Source organism: Oryctolagus cuniculus, chromosome 5 (genome assembly GCF_964237555.1).
Source record: "Oryctolagus cuniculus chromosome 5, mOryCun1.1, whole genome shotgun sequence".
NCBI classification, from domain to species: Eukaryota; Metazoa; Chordata; class Mammalia; order Lagomorpha; family Leporidae; genus Oryctolagus; species Oryctolagus cuniculus.
In genome coordinates this window covers 48,914,026-48,932,076 of record NC_091436.1, presented here as the reverse complement: position 1 = coordinate 48,932,076, position 18,051 = coordinate 48,914,026, and the positions used below count along the sequence as shown (strand labels likewise).

Below are 18,051 nucleotides of genomic sequence, written 5' to 3'. Positions count from 1 at the left end.
TATCATAAAATACTCTTCCTTTTCAGACTATGGCTAAAGTTATGTGGGCTTATTAAAAGAGTTAAGAATTTTTTAATTATATCTTAAAAACATTTCCTTTAAAGGGTTTTAATCTCAAAATTTTTAAATATAAAGTATATGCTCAGATTTCCTGGCAAAATAAACTAAAAAAATTCAAGTTTATTTCTCCAATTTTCTTTAGTTCATTTCTTTATAAATTTGCTTTCCTTTTATGTTTTTATTAGCCATATATTCCATTTTCCATAATATATAATCTTTTGTTCTGAAGGGAGATGGCATAAAAGTACAGCAAGATAAACGTCTGTTCTCTAACTTGCCTTCCTCCACAACTTCAAAAGCACCTTACTTATCAATCACTACCAATGGCCCTGCTGATTCAGATATTAGTAGCCAGAGGGGTTGCCAAATTCACAGTAACTACTGAAAAGAGGCAGAGAAAATCATCAAAGAAGTTAGATATGTTTTACTAAGCAAGATTTAGTTTTTGTAGACAGTCAAGACAAGAAACATGAAATCCAAGTTCTAGTCTTACTGCATTCAGTAACTGGCTTGCTGCTAAAACAGATCATTTCACCAACTGGATATTTGCATTCTCTTATGCAAAATGAAAGAAATGGCCTAGAAACAGGGAGGAAGGCAGATTAGGGGACAACATATTGTGCTAGGCTAGGAATAAACAGTTAAAAAAAGGTGTAGGAAGTACACTCTCAGCGAGAAGTAGAGGGTAAACCTGACTGGAAATCCTACAAGATGAAGAGGAATACAGTGGGCCTATGTGGAAGGTGTGAATGTGAAGCACAAACAACTGCAGCAGCCAAGAGCCAGAGAGGGCACCAGCTTGGAGACAAAGGTGAGATCTGTGGGGAGCAACTCGGACTAGACTAAGTTACTGAAATTAAGACTTATTCTATGCATCTGCTCTCCCACAATATGGCGCTGAGAAGGGAGTAAACAACTTCTACGCAGCTGCCTCTCGCCAACTTGAGCGATGACCTGCAGGAGCTGATCCTGCTCTTGATTGGAGGAGAGCAGCGTACTCGGCGTGTGGGTAGCAGAGTTGGGATTGGCGGAAGAGGACTATAAAGGAGGAGAGAGACAACATGCACCAGGAACATCTAAGGGGAACATCTATCTGAAGGAACACCTGAGCAGCCCCCGAGAGAGCCGGCCGGCGGTGTGCCGCTCCCCTGCGGAAGTGGGGAAAGTGGCCAGGGGGAACCGCCCTTCCACGGAGGTGGAAGGACGGCAGCCAACCCGGGAAGAACCAGCAGCAAACCCGGGAAGGGCCGAGCAGACAAAAGAACAACGCAGGGTCCTGTGTTGTTCCTCCGCGAATGGGGGAGCGACAAGATCGAATTGCAGCAACCTGTGGTAATATAGCCCTAGGCTGAGTTTAGCATGTGTCTGGATGGGAGCCATGGGGACAGCTGGTTGGGTAACATGTGGACCGAGTGGAAGTAGAGTGGGCAAAAATTTATCTTCCCACAACTTCCCCACAACAGCACCCACTGCCTGGCTCAGAAAGAGCAAGTGCCAGTTTGGGTTTGGGCAGGAGCTGCGAAAGACTGCACACACACAGCAACTGGCTGAGACACAACACCATCTTCTCAACAGCACTGGTGACAATCGCAGATAAAGAGCCACATTTGGCCAATGGCTCTTGTGTGTATGTGTGATCCAGAGATTCTAGCAGAAGGAACAATCCACAGTCCCCACTGATTTTGAGGCTGGCTGGGAGGTGGCTGGACTACCACCTAGGATGCTGAGGCAATCATGGGCTCCCAGGATAAAGACACCTACATGGAGCTGTCTTAGGAACATATGCCTCTCTGTTGACTGGACAGGCAGGCAGGACAGAGAGAAACCTCTGCACCTAGCAACTGTGGGAGGAGAATTGTGAGCTGAGACCATGGGAACTCGGTAGTTACATGAGAAAGTGCAGAGTATAGCTGGGTCTCTGGGAAAGCACTAGGTGCAGCTCCACATGTTTGGAGGTCCTTGGTCATCTAGAGCAAGTAACTGCAGTGGGACTTCTTCTCACAGTCAGGACCACACAGATCATGTGTGTGGTTTATATGGTGGCATAGAACATACTGGGGGCTAACACATGGGCATTAAGATCTACCATGTCCAAACTAGGTGTTATCCTGGATACTCACCAGACTCTGCAGCACCTACCAGAGCTTCCTGGCCTCACCCACTAACACAACTTGATATTCACTAAAGTGCAGGAATACCACTAGGCCACAGTGGTATAGCTCAAAGATAAAAGCAATCACAGAAAGAACACAAAAATCAACTCTACAAATACCCAAAGACAAAACACAGAAATTCAAGAATCAAGAATAAGGAAGACATCATGACCTCCCCAGAGGAATACAACATTTCATTAGAATGTAAAAATGAAGAGATTGAGGAAATGCTGGAATGAGAATTCAAAAGTTTAATCATAGGATGACTCAAAAGCAACCAGATGCAAATCTATGCACTAAAAAAAAACCATACATGATATGAATGAAAAATTTCCCCCATGAAATTGAGATTTTAAAGAGAAATCAAAATAAAATACTAGACATGAGAAATTCAATAGATGAAATCTTACAGTCAAACCAAGGGAGGGGGGAAACAAAAAGAAAACAGAAAACTTAAAAACAGTGTTGGAGATATATGGGATACTATTAAATGACCCAATATAGGGATCTCAGGAGTTCCTGAAGGTGTGGAAGCAAAGAATGGACTAGAAGGGCTATTCAGTAAAATAATTATAGAAAACTTCCCCAATTTGGAAAAAGGAAGGGACATCCAAGTACAGGAAGAACACAGAACTCATAATAGACATGACCAGAAAAGACCTTCACCACAACAAATTTTAGTCAAATTTTCCACAGTAAAACATAAAATATTATAAAATGTACACAAGAGAAACACCAGATTACTTTCAGAGGATCCCCAATTAGACTCACAGCTGACTTCTTATTAGACACACTATAGGCTAGAAGGGAAAGGGAACACAGGGTCCAAGTCTTGAGGAAAAAAAAAAACTGTCAACCCAGAATATTGTAACTTGAAAAGCTCTCATTATGAAATAAAGTGAAATAAAGACCTTCCATAACAAACAGAAATTGAAAAAATTTGTCTGCATTCACTAGCCTTACAAAAGATGCTTAAGGATGTGCTACACACAGAAACACAGAAAGATAGCCATCATTATGAAAGATTGTGAAGGCAGAAAATCCCTCAATAAAGGTACAAAAGAAATCCAAAACAAACAATAGGAATATTTATGTAAAAATGTCAGGGCTAAGTCATTACTTATTAATAGAAACCTTGAATGTAAAGGGCCTCAACTCTCCAGCTAAAAGATACACAGTCTGGCTGAATGGATTCACAAACAAGGCTCATCTATTTGCTGCCTACAAGAAACATACCTCATCAAAAAAAAAAAAAAAAAAAAAGATAAACACAGACTGAAAGTGAAAGGACGAAAAAAAAAATATTCCATGCTAAAATAAAGCAAAAAAGGTCAGGTGTTGCCATCCTAAAATCAGGCAAAATAGATTTGAACATAAAAGTTGTTAAAAGAGATTTAAAAAGGGCACTATGTAATGGTTAAGGGATCAATTCAACAGGAAGATGTGACTATAATAAATGTATTTGAACCCAATTACAGGGCGCATGGCTATTTAAAAAATGTTAATGGATCTAAAGAGAGACATAGAACCCAATACAATAGTAACAGGGGACTTTAACACCCCACTTTCATCAATGGACAGATCAACTAGACAGGAAATCAACAAAGAAAAGACAGAGCTAATGGACACTATGGACCAAGCTCATATCTACAGAACATTTCACCCCACAGTTGCAGAATACACATTCATATTATCAGTGCATGAAACTTTCTTTAGGATAGACCATATGCTAGGCAATGAAGCAAATCTCAGCAAATTTAAAAAATCTCCTCTGAAAACAATGGAATGAAGGTGGAAATCAACAACTCAAGATTCTCTATAACATATATAAACACATGGAAACTGAATATGTTCCTGAATGAACAATAGGTCATAGAAGAAATCAAGAGTAATCAAAAAATTTCTGGAAGCAAATGAAAAGGACAATATACCATATCAAAAACTTATGGGATACAGCAAAGCAGTATTAAGAGGTAAGTTTATAGCAATCGGCAGGCACATGAAGAAATGGGAAAGGTACCCAAAAAATGACCCATCAATGCATCTCAAGAGCCTGGAAAAAAAAACCAAATCCAAATTAATAGGAGGAAAGAAATAATTAATATTAGATAATACACAAATTGAAACAAAAAACAAAACATCAATTAAATGAAAAGATAGTTTTTGAAAAAAAAAATCAATACACTATTGACCTAACTAAACAAAAAATACAAAATACAAAATCTATTCATGATGAAAACCTTATGTAAATTGGGCATAGAAGGAACATTCCTCAACACAATCAAGGCAATTTATGACAAAGCCATTGTCAGCATCCTGTTGAATGGTGAAAACCTGAAAGCATTCCAGCTAAGATCCACAACCAGACAAGGATGCCCACTCTCACCATCACTATTTAATATAGTCCCAGAAGTTTTAGCCAGAGCCATTGGGCAATAAAAAAAAAAAAAAAAAAAAAAAAAAAAAAAAAAAAAAGACTACAAATTAGAAAGAAGGAAATCAAACTATTCCTATTTGCAGATGACATGACCCTATATATAGAGGATCCAAAGACCGCCAAGAGACTACCGGAGCTCATAAGAGAGTTTGGTAAAGTGGCAGGATATAAAATATACTGAAAAGCCAATAGCCTTTGTATACATGTTAGGTAGGAAGTCAGAAATGAGCTTATGTGTGTGTGACAAAAGCCTAAGGAATTGACATTTACAGTGGTCCAGCAACTGCATCGCAAAGTCATCCTGATAACCTTCCAGGTGAAGCCCAGTATCTGCATTTCAAAAGTCCTGCCTTGATCCTGATCACCTCCCAGAGGGACCTGCCCCTTCTACCAGGCCTGATAAACATCCTTCCTCTAAGGCAGGGCAACACCAGCCAGGCTTCCCCTGTCTGATAACTTCAATGGGAAAAACTCAGAAAGGAATTTTTCGTATTTACACCCAACAAGTCCTTTGATCAGGAGAAGAAGGAGAGGGGGAGGGAAAAGGCAGGAAGGAAAGCCCATCCCCTTAAAAGCCCCAGCCTAAATGTGAACTACACACTCTCTCTCAGGTTCTGTCTGGAGAGGTGCCCATCCATTCTTACGGATGTCCCTACCCTAATAACCTTGCTATGTTGCTTCCCCCTGTTCTCTGTCTCACACCTGAATTCTTTCTTGCACAAAAACAAGGACCCTTTCCTTCTCTGGCAACATACACAGACAATGTCATAGCTAAGGAAGAACTTTTAAGATCAGTCTCATTCACAATAGCTCCAAAAAAATTTAATACCTTGGAATAAATTTAACTAAGACGACAAAGATGTCTACAATCAAAATTACAAAGCAGTAAAGAAATAAATAGAAGGGGATATTAAAACATCAGAAAATCTTCCATGTTCAAGGATTGGGAGAATTAATATAATCAAAATGTCCATACTACAAAAAACAATTTACAGACACAATACAATCCAAATCAAAACACCAACAACATTCTTCACAGATCTAAAAAAATGATGCTAAGATTCATATGGAAACACAAGAGACCCCAAATACCTAAGCAATCTTATACAACAAAAACAAAGACAGAGCCCTCACAATACCTGATTTCAAGACATACTACAGGACAGTTATATTCAAAACAGCCTGGTACTGGCACAAAAACAGTGTTGTAGACAAATGGTACAGAATAGAAAGTCCAGAAATCAACTCATAAATTCACAACCAACTTATCTGTGAAAAAGGAGCTAAAATCAATCCTTGGAGCAAAGACTGGCTCTACAACAAATGCTGCTGGGGAAACAGGATTTCCATGTACAGAAGTTTTAAACTAGACCCATACCTAACACCTTACACAAAAATCCACTCAAAATGGATTAAAGACCTAAATCTACAGGCCAGTGCCACGGCTCACTTGGCTAATCCTCAGCCTGTAGCACCAGCACCCAGGTTCTAGTCCCAGTTGGGGCACCAGGTACTAGTCCCAGTTGCTCCTCTCCAGTCCAGCTCTCTGCTGTGGCCCAGGAGGGCAGCGGAGGATGCCCTAATGCTTGGGTCCCTGCACCCACATGGGAGACCAGGAGGAAGCACCTGGATCCTGGATTCGGATCAGCACAGTGCTGGCCGTAGCGGCCATTAGGGGAGTGAACCAACGGAAGGAAGACCTTTCTCTCTGTCTTTCTCTCTCACTGTCTAACTCTGCCTGTCAAAAATTCCACTCATTGGAATTTACCCAAAGGAATTTAAATTGGCAAACAAAAAAGCGGTCTGCACCCTAATGTTTATTGCAGCTCAATTCACAATAGCTAAGACCTGGAACCAACCTAAATGCCCATCAACAGTAGACTGGATAAAGAAATTATGGGATATGTACTCTTTAGAATACTATACCGCAGTAAGAAACAACCAAATCCAGTCATTTGCAACAAAATGGAGGAATATGGAACACATCATGCTGAGTGAAATAAGCCAGTCCCAAAGGGACAAATACCATATGTTCTCCCTGATCGGTGACAACTGACTGAACACCAAAAAGGAAACCTGTTGAAGTGGAATGGACACTATGGGAAACGGTGACTTGATCAGCATAGCCCTGACTGTTAATGAACAACTTAATACATTATCCCTCTTAGTTTTTTTGTCTGTTCTACTTAATATGACTGGTTTAATTCTGTAATTAATACACAGTTATTCTTAAGTGTTGAAATTTAACTGAAATGTGATCCCTGTTAAACATAAGAGTAGGAATAAGAGAGGGAAGAGATGTACAATTTGGGACATGCTCAAGCTGACTTGCCCCAAATGGTAGAGTTAGAAACATACCAGGGGACTCCAATTTAATCCCATCAAGGTGGCATGTACCAATGCCATCTCACTATTCCAAGTGATCAATTTCAGTTCACAATTGATCATAATGAAAGGACTAAGAGTCAAAGGGAGCACATAAACAAGTCTAGTACCTGCTAATACTAACTGATAGAATAAATAAAGGGGAGAGTGATCCAACATGGGAAGCGAGATACTCAGCAGACTCATAGAATGGCGGATGTCCTAAACAGCACTCTGGCCTCAGAATCAGCCCTAAAGGCATTCGGATCTGGCTGAAAAGCCCATGAGAGTATTTCAGGCATGGAAAGCCAAGACACTGTGGCAAAAAACAAACAAACAAAAAAAAAAACAAAACCCTAAATCAAAGATCTCTGTGAGTGAGATCCCAGTGGAAAGAACAGGTCTTCGAAGAAGGAGGTACCTTTCTCTGAAGGGAGGAGAGAACCTCCACTTTGAATATGACCTTGTCTAAACAAGATAAGAGTCGGTGAACTCAAAAGGCTTCCATAGCCTTGGAAACTCATGACTGGTGCATAGGGAGATTACTGATGCCATAAACAGGAGTGTCAATTGGTAAAGTCAACAACAGGAGTCACTGTGCACTTACTCCTCATGTAGGATCTCTGTCCTTAATGTGCTGTACATTGAGACTTAATGCTATAATGAGTACTCAAACAGTATATTTCGCTTTGTGTTTCTATGGGGGTGCAAACTGTTGAAATCTTTACTTAATGTATACTAAACTGATCTTCTGTATAAAAAAAAAAAGAAGAAATTATCAATTCCCAACTTGACTCTAACTGGGATTAAACATGACAATAGGTCTGATCTGATTTCATCATCATTTAAAAAATCATCTATTATTTTTCACTTTATGTTGTGTGGGAGCAAACTGTTGAAATCTTTACTTAATGTATGCTAAACTGATCTTCTGTATATAAAGAGAATTGAAAATGAATCCTCACGTGAATGGAAGGGGAGAGGGAGTGGGAAAGGGGAGGGATGCGGGTGGGAGAGACGATATGGGGGGGAAGCCATTGTAATCCATAAGTTGTACTTTGGAAATTTATATTCATTAAATAAAAGTTAAAAAATATAAAAATAAAAAAAAAATCCTGTCTTTTGGGACAAGATAGATACAGCTGGAAACCATTATATTTAGTGAAATAAGCCAGCCCCCCAAATATAGATACCATATGTTATCCCTGATCCAAGGTAACTAATAGAGTAACTGAAATGTAATGAATTGGAGTGAAAAAGACATTTTGAGATTCAATGATTGTTTATAGCCCTTGTCTCTTCTGTTGAGAAACAGTGTTTTGTTTTGTTTTGTTTTTTCTCTTCACACTGTTTGTTGAACTCTTTCACTTAGTGTAGAGTTAACTGTATGATCATTGAGTAAACTGAAAGTATTCTTTGTAAAAATTAACAGTGGGAAATTGAGAGGGAGAAGGAGGAAGAGTTGAAGTACAGGTGGTAAGGAAGCTAGGGGGAGAAGTGTCAAGATGTTCCTATAGCGGAAACTTGTATAACCTAAAGAAATGACCTAACCCAACTGATTTCTTACAAGATAACTGAGGATATAAACAAAACATCCTGAATAGTATATAGTAACACTGAACTACTGTGATAATTACAATGACAATGAAGATGGTGATATACTAAACTACAAGGTTGCAAATTACTAAGGTCGTGGGAACAGTATCTTCTATGATAATCACTAGAGTGATACAAAAAAAATTCATGTTGCTTTGAAATTTATGAATATTAAAAAAATCTCATCCTGAGTGTATTATCTCCATAGTAAAAGTTGTTTCTGCATAGTCATCTAAACAAAAGAGAAAAAAAGTTTTATCTGCATGCTCTCAAATATTTAAAAACAAAACTGACATCTAAATAGTTCATTAATAAATAAAGAGAGATGCAAACTTAGTAGCAGAGAAATAAAATTAAAACAAAATGTCAATTTCAAAAAGCTTGACAAAAATCTGTATTTCCTACAAGAAATCCACATATCCATGGCTGTTACACCCAGTAAACACACTGGCATGGAAACGTAGCATTACAAGATTTAGGCAAGGTGAAATGGAACCAAGAATCAAGAATGATACCAGAGTAAAACGCATAAACAAAAAGTAGAAACTTACATGAATGTAGGAGGGCAATATGCCACAAACTGAGGCACAGAAACAACTACCTTCTCTATACTTGAGGTTCATTAAAATAAAACAAAATAAAATGCACAAGAGTACTTCAAAAAGTTCACAGAGGGACAGGCAGTGAGTAGAGTGGTTTGGTACAGGCATCTGTGTCTCTCAAATAAAATGAAAGAAAGTTCATTGAAAATGACATGAAAAATTTTCAGCACAAAAATCTGAAATCATGCATATGTATCTACACATGCAAACCTAATATCATAAGATACTATTGACACCTTTTGTGTATGAGGGGATGGTCGGGGCCCTCATTCAGGAACTTCTTCACCAAGACAACTAAAAAAGTTTAATTATCTCTTATATTATAGATTTAAACAAAAGTAAAAATTAGAATTGAAGAGAGCAAGAAGAAAGAAAGCACTTTTTACAATCAGAGAACCAAAGACAAGAAAAGAAAAACACTCTCAAAAGCACACCTAAGACCTTTTTAAAGACTGAAGAAAAGTTGAATACAACTCAAGGACCTCTAATTGAATAAAGCTAAGTGATACTGCAAGTTTTATTTAATAGCAGGACAACAGAATGCCTCTACAAACATATACATTTAAATGTGAGGCCTCAATCTTAATGACACATGCATTTGGCCTAACAGCACTTTTTCATCCAGAAGTTCCTAACAGCTTCAATGAACCCAGATGTTTGATATTACATTTATAAAACATCTGGATGATCAACTGAATTTTTGAATTCCATCTGGTTGTGTGCAATTCTATGAATAAGGATACCAACGCCAATTCTCTAATGCTTTCCTACAAAAAAATTGAGTTAAATATTACAATGATAGATGGCTTTTTAATTAAGGCTTACTAACCTCCTCATGCAGAGAAAACAGAATATTGTTCTTAATGGCTTTTATAACATCAAAAATTCCTCTTGCCTTTGAAAGATGGTATTTCATACCTGTAGTTTTTTTGCATATCGGTTGAACATAAACGTCACACATTCATTGATGGCACCTGTTCTTTGAAGAAGTAGTAATCCCTTGGGAGTGGCAGCAAAATTTAGTAAATCATCCAACAAATTCTCTTCCCAAGCCATACTGAAACAGGTAAAAGAATAGTAGGATTTTTGTCAGTATGTTCAAAACTAAAAAGAAAGTACTTCAACTCAATAGTGACAGTAACTAAATTTACAGCAGATTGGCTACAAATTACTCAAAGAATCTTTCCAGATAAAATAATGATTTCTTTGAAAGTGAATTCCCCTTTTCTTACATCTTCTATACTAACAGTTTTTGTTCAGTGAATGAATGAGATATTAAGTATATGTCAGCACTTTATTACACCTAGGTTCTCTCACCCATGCCTTAATTTCATTCTATTTTTCTATTATAATTCTACTGTAGCTGGCTTCCCAAATTCTCAACTCTGTTATTTATGTACTTTTGCAATTCATTATAAAATATCTTATGACTTTCTAAAGCATATCATACATATTATCTCTTCTTATTTTTATAGGTTTTTAATATAAATTATTTTACTTTTGGAAAATGACATCTTTTTTTCTCACAACACTTTAACAAGGAAGGCCAACAATTTTCTCCAGAGAGAGAGGAAACAAGAGCTACAAGAAAAGAGAGTGGAAACATTTTAAAAGCATTGTACTCCATGATATATAATTTTATATATTATATATAATTATTATTTGCCAGTTGAAAATTTTTTAAAAAGATGATACAGTTTTTTTTAGAATTGAGGAAAGACATTTCAGACTAGAGCTAAAGATCATTCCAAGTACCAAGTTGAATAAACTTAAATTACAAAAAAATAGCAAATATAAAAAAAAATTCAACTCTTAAAGTGAAAATACAACCTACAAGGGAAAGGTGATATACTGACAACTGATTTATCAATTACTATATTCTAATACAACAGCATCAAATAGTGATGATGAGAAATAATTGTTACTTGAACATTTATAGACAAGTAAACTACATTTAAGAATGAGAATGTGAGTTTGCAGGGGAAGCATCTGTGTAGGTTGGAGGGAGAATACATATTTTCAGATATAAAAAAATTTCAAATGTTAATATAAAAGGATAATTATGTTTGAAAAATTAAAAGATAGATTCAGAGGGAAAAAAGTAAACCTACCATAAAAAATGGGCCTCATATTTCAACAAACAGAATTTTTAATAGTCAACATGTCAGTGATTTATTTAATATTTGTTGGAAAAATTAATTAGGTAATCAAAAAGATAAAGAAGGTAGGTAACTGTAACAAGGCTGAGAATTAGGGAGTATTCAGAGTTTCAATGAGTAAAAGTCTGCTAAAACCCATATTGCATTTCAAAATATACAAATATCTATTTTCAGGTTTTAAAAATATAAATAAATACATACATATTGACATCTTACATTAACCATTTTGTAATACAGAAACACTATTTTTATGATTTATTTATCTGAAAGGCAGATCCAGCTCCCTGCTAACATACCCGAGAAAGCAGCAGAAGATGGCCCAAGCACTTGGGCCCCTGCAACCACATGGGAGACCCAGAAGAAGCTCCTGGCTCCCGGCTTTAGCCTGGCCCAGCCCTATTTGAGGAGTGACTGAGGAGTGAACCAGCCCTGTACCACTCAAACCTGTGGACTTGAATTAATCCACATTACCAGGTTCCTCAAGATCTCTGGCTTGTAGATATTATGTCATGGGACTTCTTAGCTTCCATAATTGCATGAAGCGACAGCTCTAATAAATCCTCTCTCATATACTGATATTGCTATCAGTTTAGACACAGAGATAGATAGATAGATCTATCAATCAATCGATCGATCAATAGACAGATGTCTTTTTAGATGTCTTTTTGATTCTGTCTCTCTGGAGAACTCTGACTAATACAGACATTAATATCAGATGTTAGGGAACCTCCTCTCTCCTGATATCAAGTTTCCATATGGAGCACATCATCCACTTTAAAACTGTTTAGCTCTCTCCACCCAGTCACCCACTCCTCCTTTCACATGGAAGAAGCAGAAATTTAAAATTTGAAGAATGACCAAAGCATCCTTGCTAAGCATCGCCTTTCTCTCCAGTCCACTACCCTTTGCAGATCCAACTACCCATAGGAAGCACACATTTTGTTCTGCTTAACTATGCAGTTGTTAAGTTTGATAGCAGTAAGTTCTGACTTGAGGGACGCCTACAACTGGCCATCACATATTAAGGCTAGCGCAAATCTTTCAAATTCTTAAGACCAATCATAGGAAGCCTATGTTATTCAATTTTTTTTTACTTCTGTATCTTTTAATTGGTTTATAACTCAGGAATAATAGAATTGTGTATATAAATTAATAGCTTTCTCATACTAAAACATCAATGTCTAAAAATACTAAAAAAGTGAAATATTTTAAATACATTAATCATATTCCCTACCACTTCTAGCGTACTGACTGCACCATTTCTTCATCTGTAATAATATTCATTCTTTCCTCTATTTACACTGTGATTATCCCTGTATTCTTTATAAGTTTCACAATAACTTCTGAGAAGACTTCCCCCAGAAGTTGGCTCACAATGGACTTTGTGCAACCCCCATCATACAAATTTAGCATATTATGTTGTCATGATGTATTTACTTATTTGTATCCCACTATACAACATGCTCACTAAGGCCTGTATGTGTCTTTGGAACTCATCATAGCACTTGATTTGATAAACAGCTGAATAAATAAAAGGAAAATGAATGCATGACTGCATGAATGAAAACAAAGTGACAAACTAGATTCCAAAGTAAAGAAAACAAAGCCAAATACTGTCTCAATAATGAATTGTAGGAATGTTTTACTCATCCCATTAACTACAAAGAAAAATAATAGTTAAGTCTGTGACAACTAAATTAGGAAAAACTCAGAAAACTTATCAAGAATTATTTATTTGTTGAGTATTATTCTATCAAGGAAACCAAAAGGTTTTCTGTTTGATCAGTTGTTTTTCTAAGTTAAATGATACCTACAAAAAGAAGAAATTCAAACTCAACTGCAGTATTCCTTTTAATAGAGAATATTCCTTAAAGTTCTTCCAAATTATTATCTTTTTAAGCTATCCCAATACTCAACTACAAAATAGAAATCTTGGAACAAATGTCACCAGACCTTATTTAAAAAGAAAAATTTACTCCACTAATCCGATTCCATACCTTAATGGTATTTTAAAGAAACATGAAGTGTAATGTTTAGGAGTGAAACGGACATTTTGATGATTATTTACAACCCTTCTCTCTTCTGTTGAGAAACAGTATTTTGTTTTATTTTCCTTCACACTATTTCTTGAACTCTTATACTTAGTGTAGGATCAACTATACGATCATTGAGTAAACTGAAAATACACCTTTGTAAAAAATAAGAGTGGGAATGTGAGATGAAGGAGTAAGAAGAGTTAGAGATTGGGTGGGAGGGAGGGTAGGAAGGAAAGTATCATTATGTTCCTAACTCTGTATATATGAAATACATGAAACTTACATAACTTAAATAAAATTTTAAAAAAGAAATATGAAGATACAAATTAAAATATACAAAAATAAATAATTTTCTAGTATCAGAGCATAATTAAAATATATCCCCACCATATTTTGAAAAATATTTTTAAATAATTAAACTTACTGGAATTTGAAAACATTTCACTTTTATTGAACTCTCCGGTCAGCTTTCTAATTTTAGTATTGGTAATTCTCCAAATTGTAGGAAACATCAACAGTATGGAAGTTTCCTAATTCAAAATTTAAATACAAAAGCAATATTGCCAGATTTTTTTTAAAGTACCATATGGTAGAGGCCAGCGCTGTGGCTTAGCAGATTAAGTCACTGTCTGCAGCAGCCGCATCCCATGTGAATACCAGTTTGAGCGCAAGCTGCTCCACTTCTAATCCAGCTCCCTGCGAATGCACCTGGGAAAGCAGTGGAAGATGGTCCAAGTCCATGAGCTGCTGTACACACACCGGAGACCCAGAAGAAGATACTGGCTGCTGGCTTCAGCCTGGCCCAGCCCTGGTCATTGCAGCTATCGGGGAGTGAACTATCAGATGGGAGATCTCTATCTTTGTCTCTCCTTTTCTAACTCTGTCTTTCAAATGAATAAATAAATCTTAAAAAAAAAAAAGTATCATATGGTATCTAAAGTTCCTTCTGATTTGTAATTTTCCTTGATCCTATGTGAATACATTTACTTTCTTGTAAAATATCTTGCTATAGCATTCAATTACATCATAATAACTTGAAAAATATTTCAGTAATGATAATAAACAGATGATATTAATCAACTATACTTACATGTTTTGGGATACCTGGCTCACTGAGGAAACAGAATCAGAACCCTCTACTGGAGTAGGAATTCTCTCTGATAGAAAACTTGTCTAAAAAAAAAAAAAAAGATTAATTTACGTTATTCTTTTTCTTACTGATAGCACTACTCCTGAGCTCTCTTATAGTGCACTTTTGTGGGGAGCAACTCAGATTAGACTGTTACTGGAATTAAGACTTATTCTATGCATCTGCTCTCCCACAATATGGCGCTGGGAGAGGAGGAAACAGCTTCTACTCAGCTGCCTCCAGTTCAACCAATAAACAGCAGGACCTGCTCCTGATTGGAGGAGAGCAGTGTACTCGGCGTGTGGGTAGCAGAGTTGGGATTGGTGGAAGAGGACTATAAAGGAGGAGAGAGACAACATGCACGAGGAACATCTGAAGGAACATCTATCTGAAGGAACACCTGAGCAGCCCCCGAGAGAGCCGGCCGGCGGTGTGCCGCTCCCCTGCGGAAGTGGGGAAAGTGGCAGGGGGAACCGCCCTTCCCCGGAGGTGGAAGGGACGGTAGCCAACCCGGGAAGAACCAGCAGCAAACCCGGGGAGGGCCGAGCAGACAATAGAACAGCGCAGGGTCCTGTGTCGTTCCTCCACGAAGACGGGGAGCTACAACTTTATTTTTGATCCTTACAATAATTAAAATTAAGTGTTCTTCAAAAGTTTAATTATTTGTTCATCAAATACATAAAGTATTTTATTTTTAAAAAACTAAATAAGGGGGCCCGCACTGTGGTGTAGCAGGTAAAGCCAGCATCAGCAATGCTGTCATCTCATATGAGCACCAGTTTGTGTGCTTGCTACTACCCTTCCAATCTGGCTCCCTGCCAATGGCCTGGGAAAAAGTAGTGGAAGATGGCCAAAGTGCTTAGACCCTGTTATCTACATGGGATATCTGGACTTGTGATTCTTGGCTTTGGCCCGGCCACTTGAGGTGTGAACCAGCAGATGGAACATCCTCTCTCTCTCTCTCCCCTACTCTCTCTACATCCCCCTCTCCTTCCCCCCAGTAACTCTGACTTCTAACAAATAAATGTTTTAAAAAATAATACAATAAAATAAGGATGAAAATATTTATTAATCCATTTACATATACCATACATGGCTATTCTTACATTATTTCCAGCATTCCTAACAAAAATCAGCTATCCAAAAAAAATTATTCAGAAATAATTTGTAAAGAGGAATGTTCATCTGTGCAAAGAAAATTCATGTGGAAAGTACTACCAGATGAAAAGACATAATAACCAGTTAAGTCTTAGAATTCTGTCCCATTGAAAGAAGTACTAAAGACATATGACAAATTAAGAAATACTGTGTCCCCTAGAGTGCTATGTTGCTAAAGAAGTTATATTTAATCCCCAAGAATATTTTGTCCAGAGGACAATACTGCAATCATGACTATACGTAAAATAAAGACTTGCATGGATGTGAAAGGAAACTTGAAAATACTTACCTTCTTCCATACCTTTGCTATAGATTCATGCAAACCATAAGAAATTAACACCTGCAGGCCTTCACATGTACCATATATTTGACGACACACAGAAATAAAAGCTCCTTTAACAACAGGCAATATTTCAGATCCAGAAAAAGTAGAAATATCTTCATCAAGAAGTTTTTTTGAAAATTGGGCAATTATGTGAGCACCTGTAGGACTAAAAGATGACACCTAAAAGTGATTCCAAGGTCATTTACTCTTGACTTTCTGATGTATAACCAAAAGCTTAACTTTGTCACAAAAATTCTTCATTTATTTTGCTCACTTTTAGTCCACCAAGCTTTTGGTTTTTTTTAGTTTATTCTTTTTTAACTTTCATTTAATAAATATATTTTGAAAAGTACAATTTTTGGATTATAGCGGCTTTTTCCCCCCATAACCTTCCTCCCAACTGCAACCATCCCATCTCCCACTCCCTCTCCCATCCCATTCTTCATCAAGATTCATTTTCAATTATCTTTACATACAGAAGATCAATTTAGTATTACTAAGTAAAGATTTCAACAGTTTACACCCACACAGAAACAAGAAGTGTAAAATATTGTTTGAATACTAGTTACACCATTAATTCACATAGTACAACACATTAAGAACAGAGATCCTACATGGGGAATAAGTGCACAAGTGACTCCTGTTGTTGATTTAACAATTGACACTCTTATTTATGATGTCAGTAATTAAAACCGAGGCTCTTGTCATGAGCTGCCAAGGCTATGGAAGCCTCTTGAGTTTGCCAGCTCCGACCTTATTTAGACAAGGCCACAGTCAAAGTGGAAGTTCTCTCCTCCCGTCAGAGAAAGGTACCTCCTTCTTTGATGGAGAATAAAAGGAGAAAATATGATTTGCCAAACACCTATTATGTACCACAAATTTCATGTATTAGTTTCCTTTAAATGCTTTAATAAATTAATGCAAACAGGGTTACTTAAAAAAACACAAAAAAACTCAAACATTGATGAAAGAAATCATTGAGGACAAAAAATGGAATTATTGCTCATGAATTAGAAGAATAAAAATCATTAAAATGTCTTTACTACCCAAAGAAATCTACAGATTCAATACAATCGCTATTCAAAATATCCATGACATTCTTTTCAGAATTAGGAAAGAAATCCTAAAATTCATATGGAAACACAAAAGATCCAGAATAGTCAAAGTGATCCTGAGCAAGAAAAATCAAGCTGAAAGCATTATAATACCTGACTTCAAAACATACTACAAGGCTATAATAATTAAACAAGCATAGTACTCACATAAATCCTAAACATAGATTAATGAAACAGACGAGAAAGCCCAGAAATTAATCCACATTCATACACTTAAATGATTTTTGACAAAAGTGTTCAGAACATATAGTGGAGTAATCTCTTCAACAAATGGTGCTGGCAAATCTGGAGATATGTATGTGTGCATGTATATGTATATATACATATCTCCAGATATATACATATATATATATATATATATATATGTAGAAGAATGGAATTAGATCCATACATCTCACCATATACAAAAATCAATTTGAAATGAATCAAAGACCTACATTTAATATCTGAGACTATTAAGTTGCTGAAAGCAAATAGAGGAAACACTCCAAGACATTGATGTAGGGGATGACTTCTTAGATAAAACCCCCAAAGCACAGGCAACAAAAGCAAACCTAAACAAATGGGATTACGTGTAACTCAGAACCTTCTGCTCAGCAAAGGAAACAATCAACACAGTGAAGACATACAACAGAATGAGACAAAATATTTGCAAGCAACCTATCTGATAAAGGATAAATATTTGGAATATTTCAGCAACTTAACAAAAACTCAACAACAAAGGAACAACCAATCCAGTTAAGAAATGAGCAAAGGACCTCAATAGACAGTTCTCTCAAGAAGAAATGCAAATGGCCAACAAATACATGAAAAAATGCTGAACATCATTAGCCAACAAGGAAATGCAAATTAAAACCACAATGAGAGATTGCCTCATCCCTGTCAGACTGGCTTAAATTCACAGCATTAAGAGTAAC

The 18,051-nt window shown here is 36.7% G+C and overlaps 1 protein-coding gene across 7 annotated transcripts in view; it reads right to left on the bottom strand.

Annotated features, from left to right (window-relative positions):
• The window catches only part of TBC1D32 (TBC1 domain family member 32), a 250,914-nt gene that overhangs the window by 154,240 nt on the left and 78,623 nt on the right, over positions 1-18,051 (bottom strand). For 6 of the 7 annotated variants that reach the window (XM_070073655.1, XM_070073654.1, XM_070073652.1 and 3 more), the window contains 3 exons: positions 15,984-16,185; positions 14,498-14,580; positions 10,131-10,269 (listed from right to left, as the gene is read on the bottom strand). In XM_070073655.1, the coding sequence (XP_069929756.1) occupies positions 10,131-10,269; positions 14,498-14,580; positions 15,984-16,185 (424 nt within the window). The remainder of the gene's footprint in view (positions 1-10,130; positions 10,270-14,497; positions 14,581-15,983; positions 16,186-18,051) is intronic. The other variant, XM_070073650.1, reaches the window with a different exon arrangement.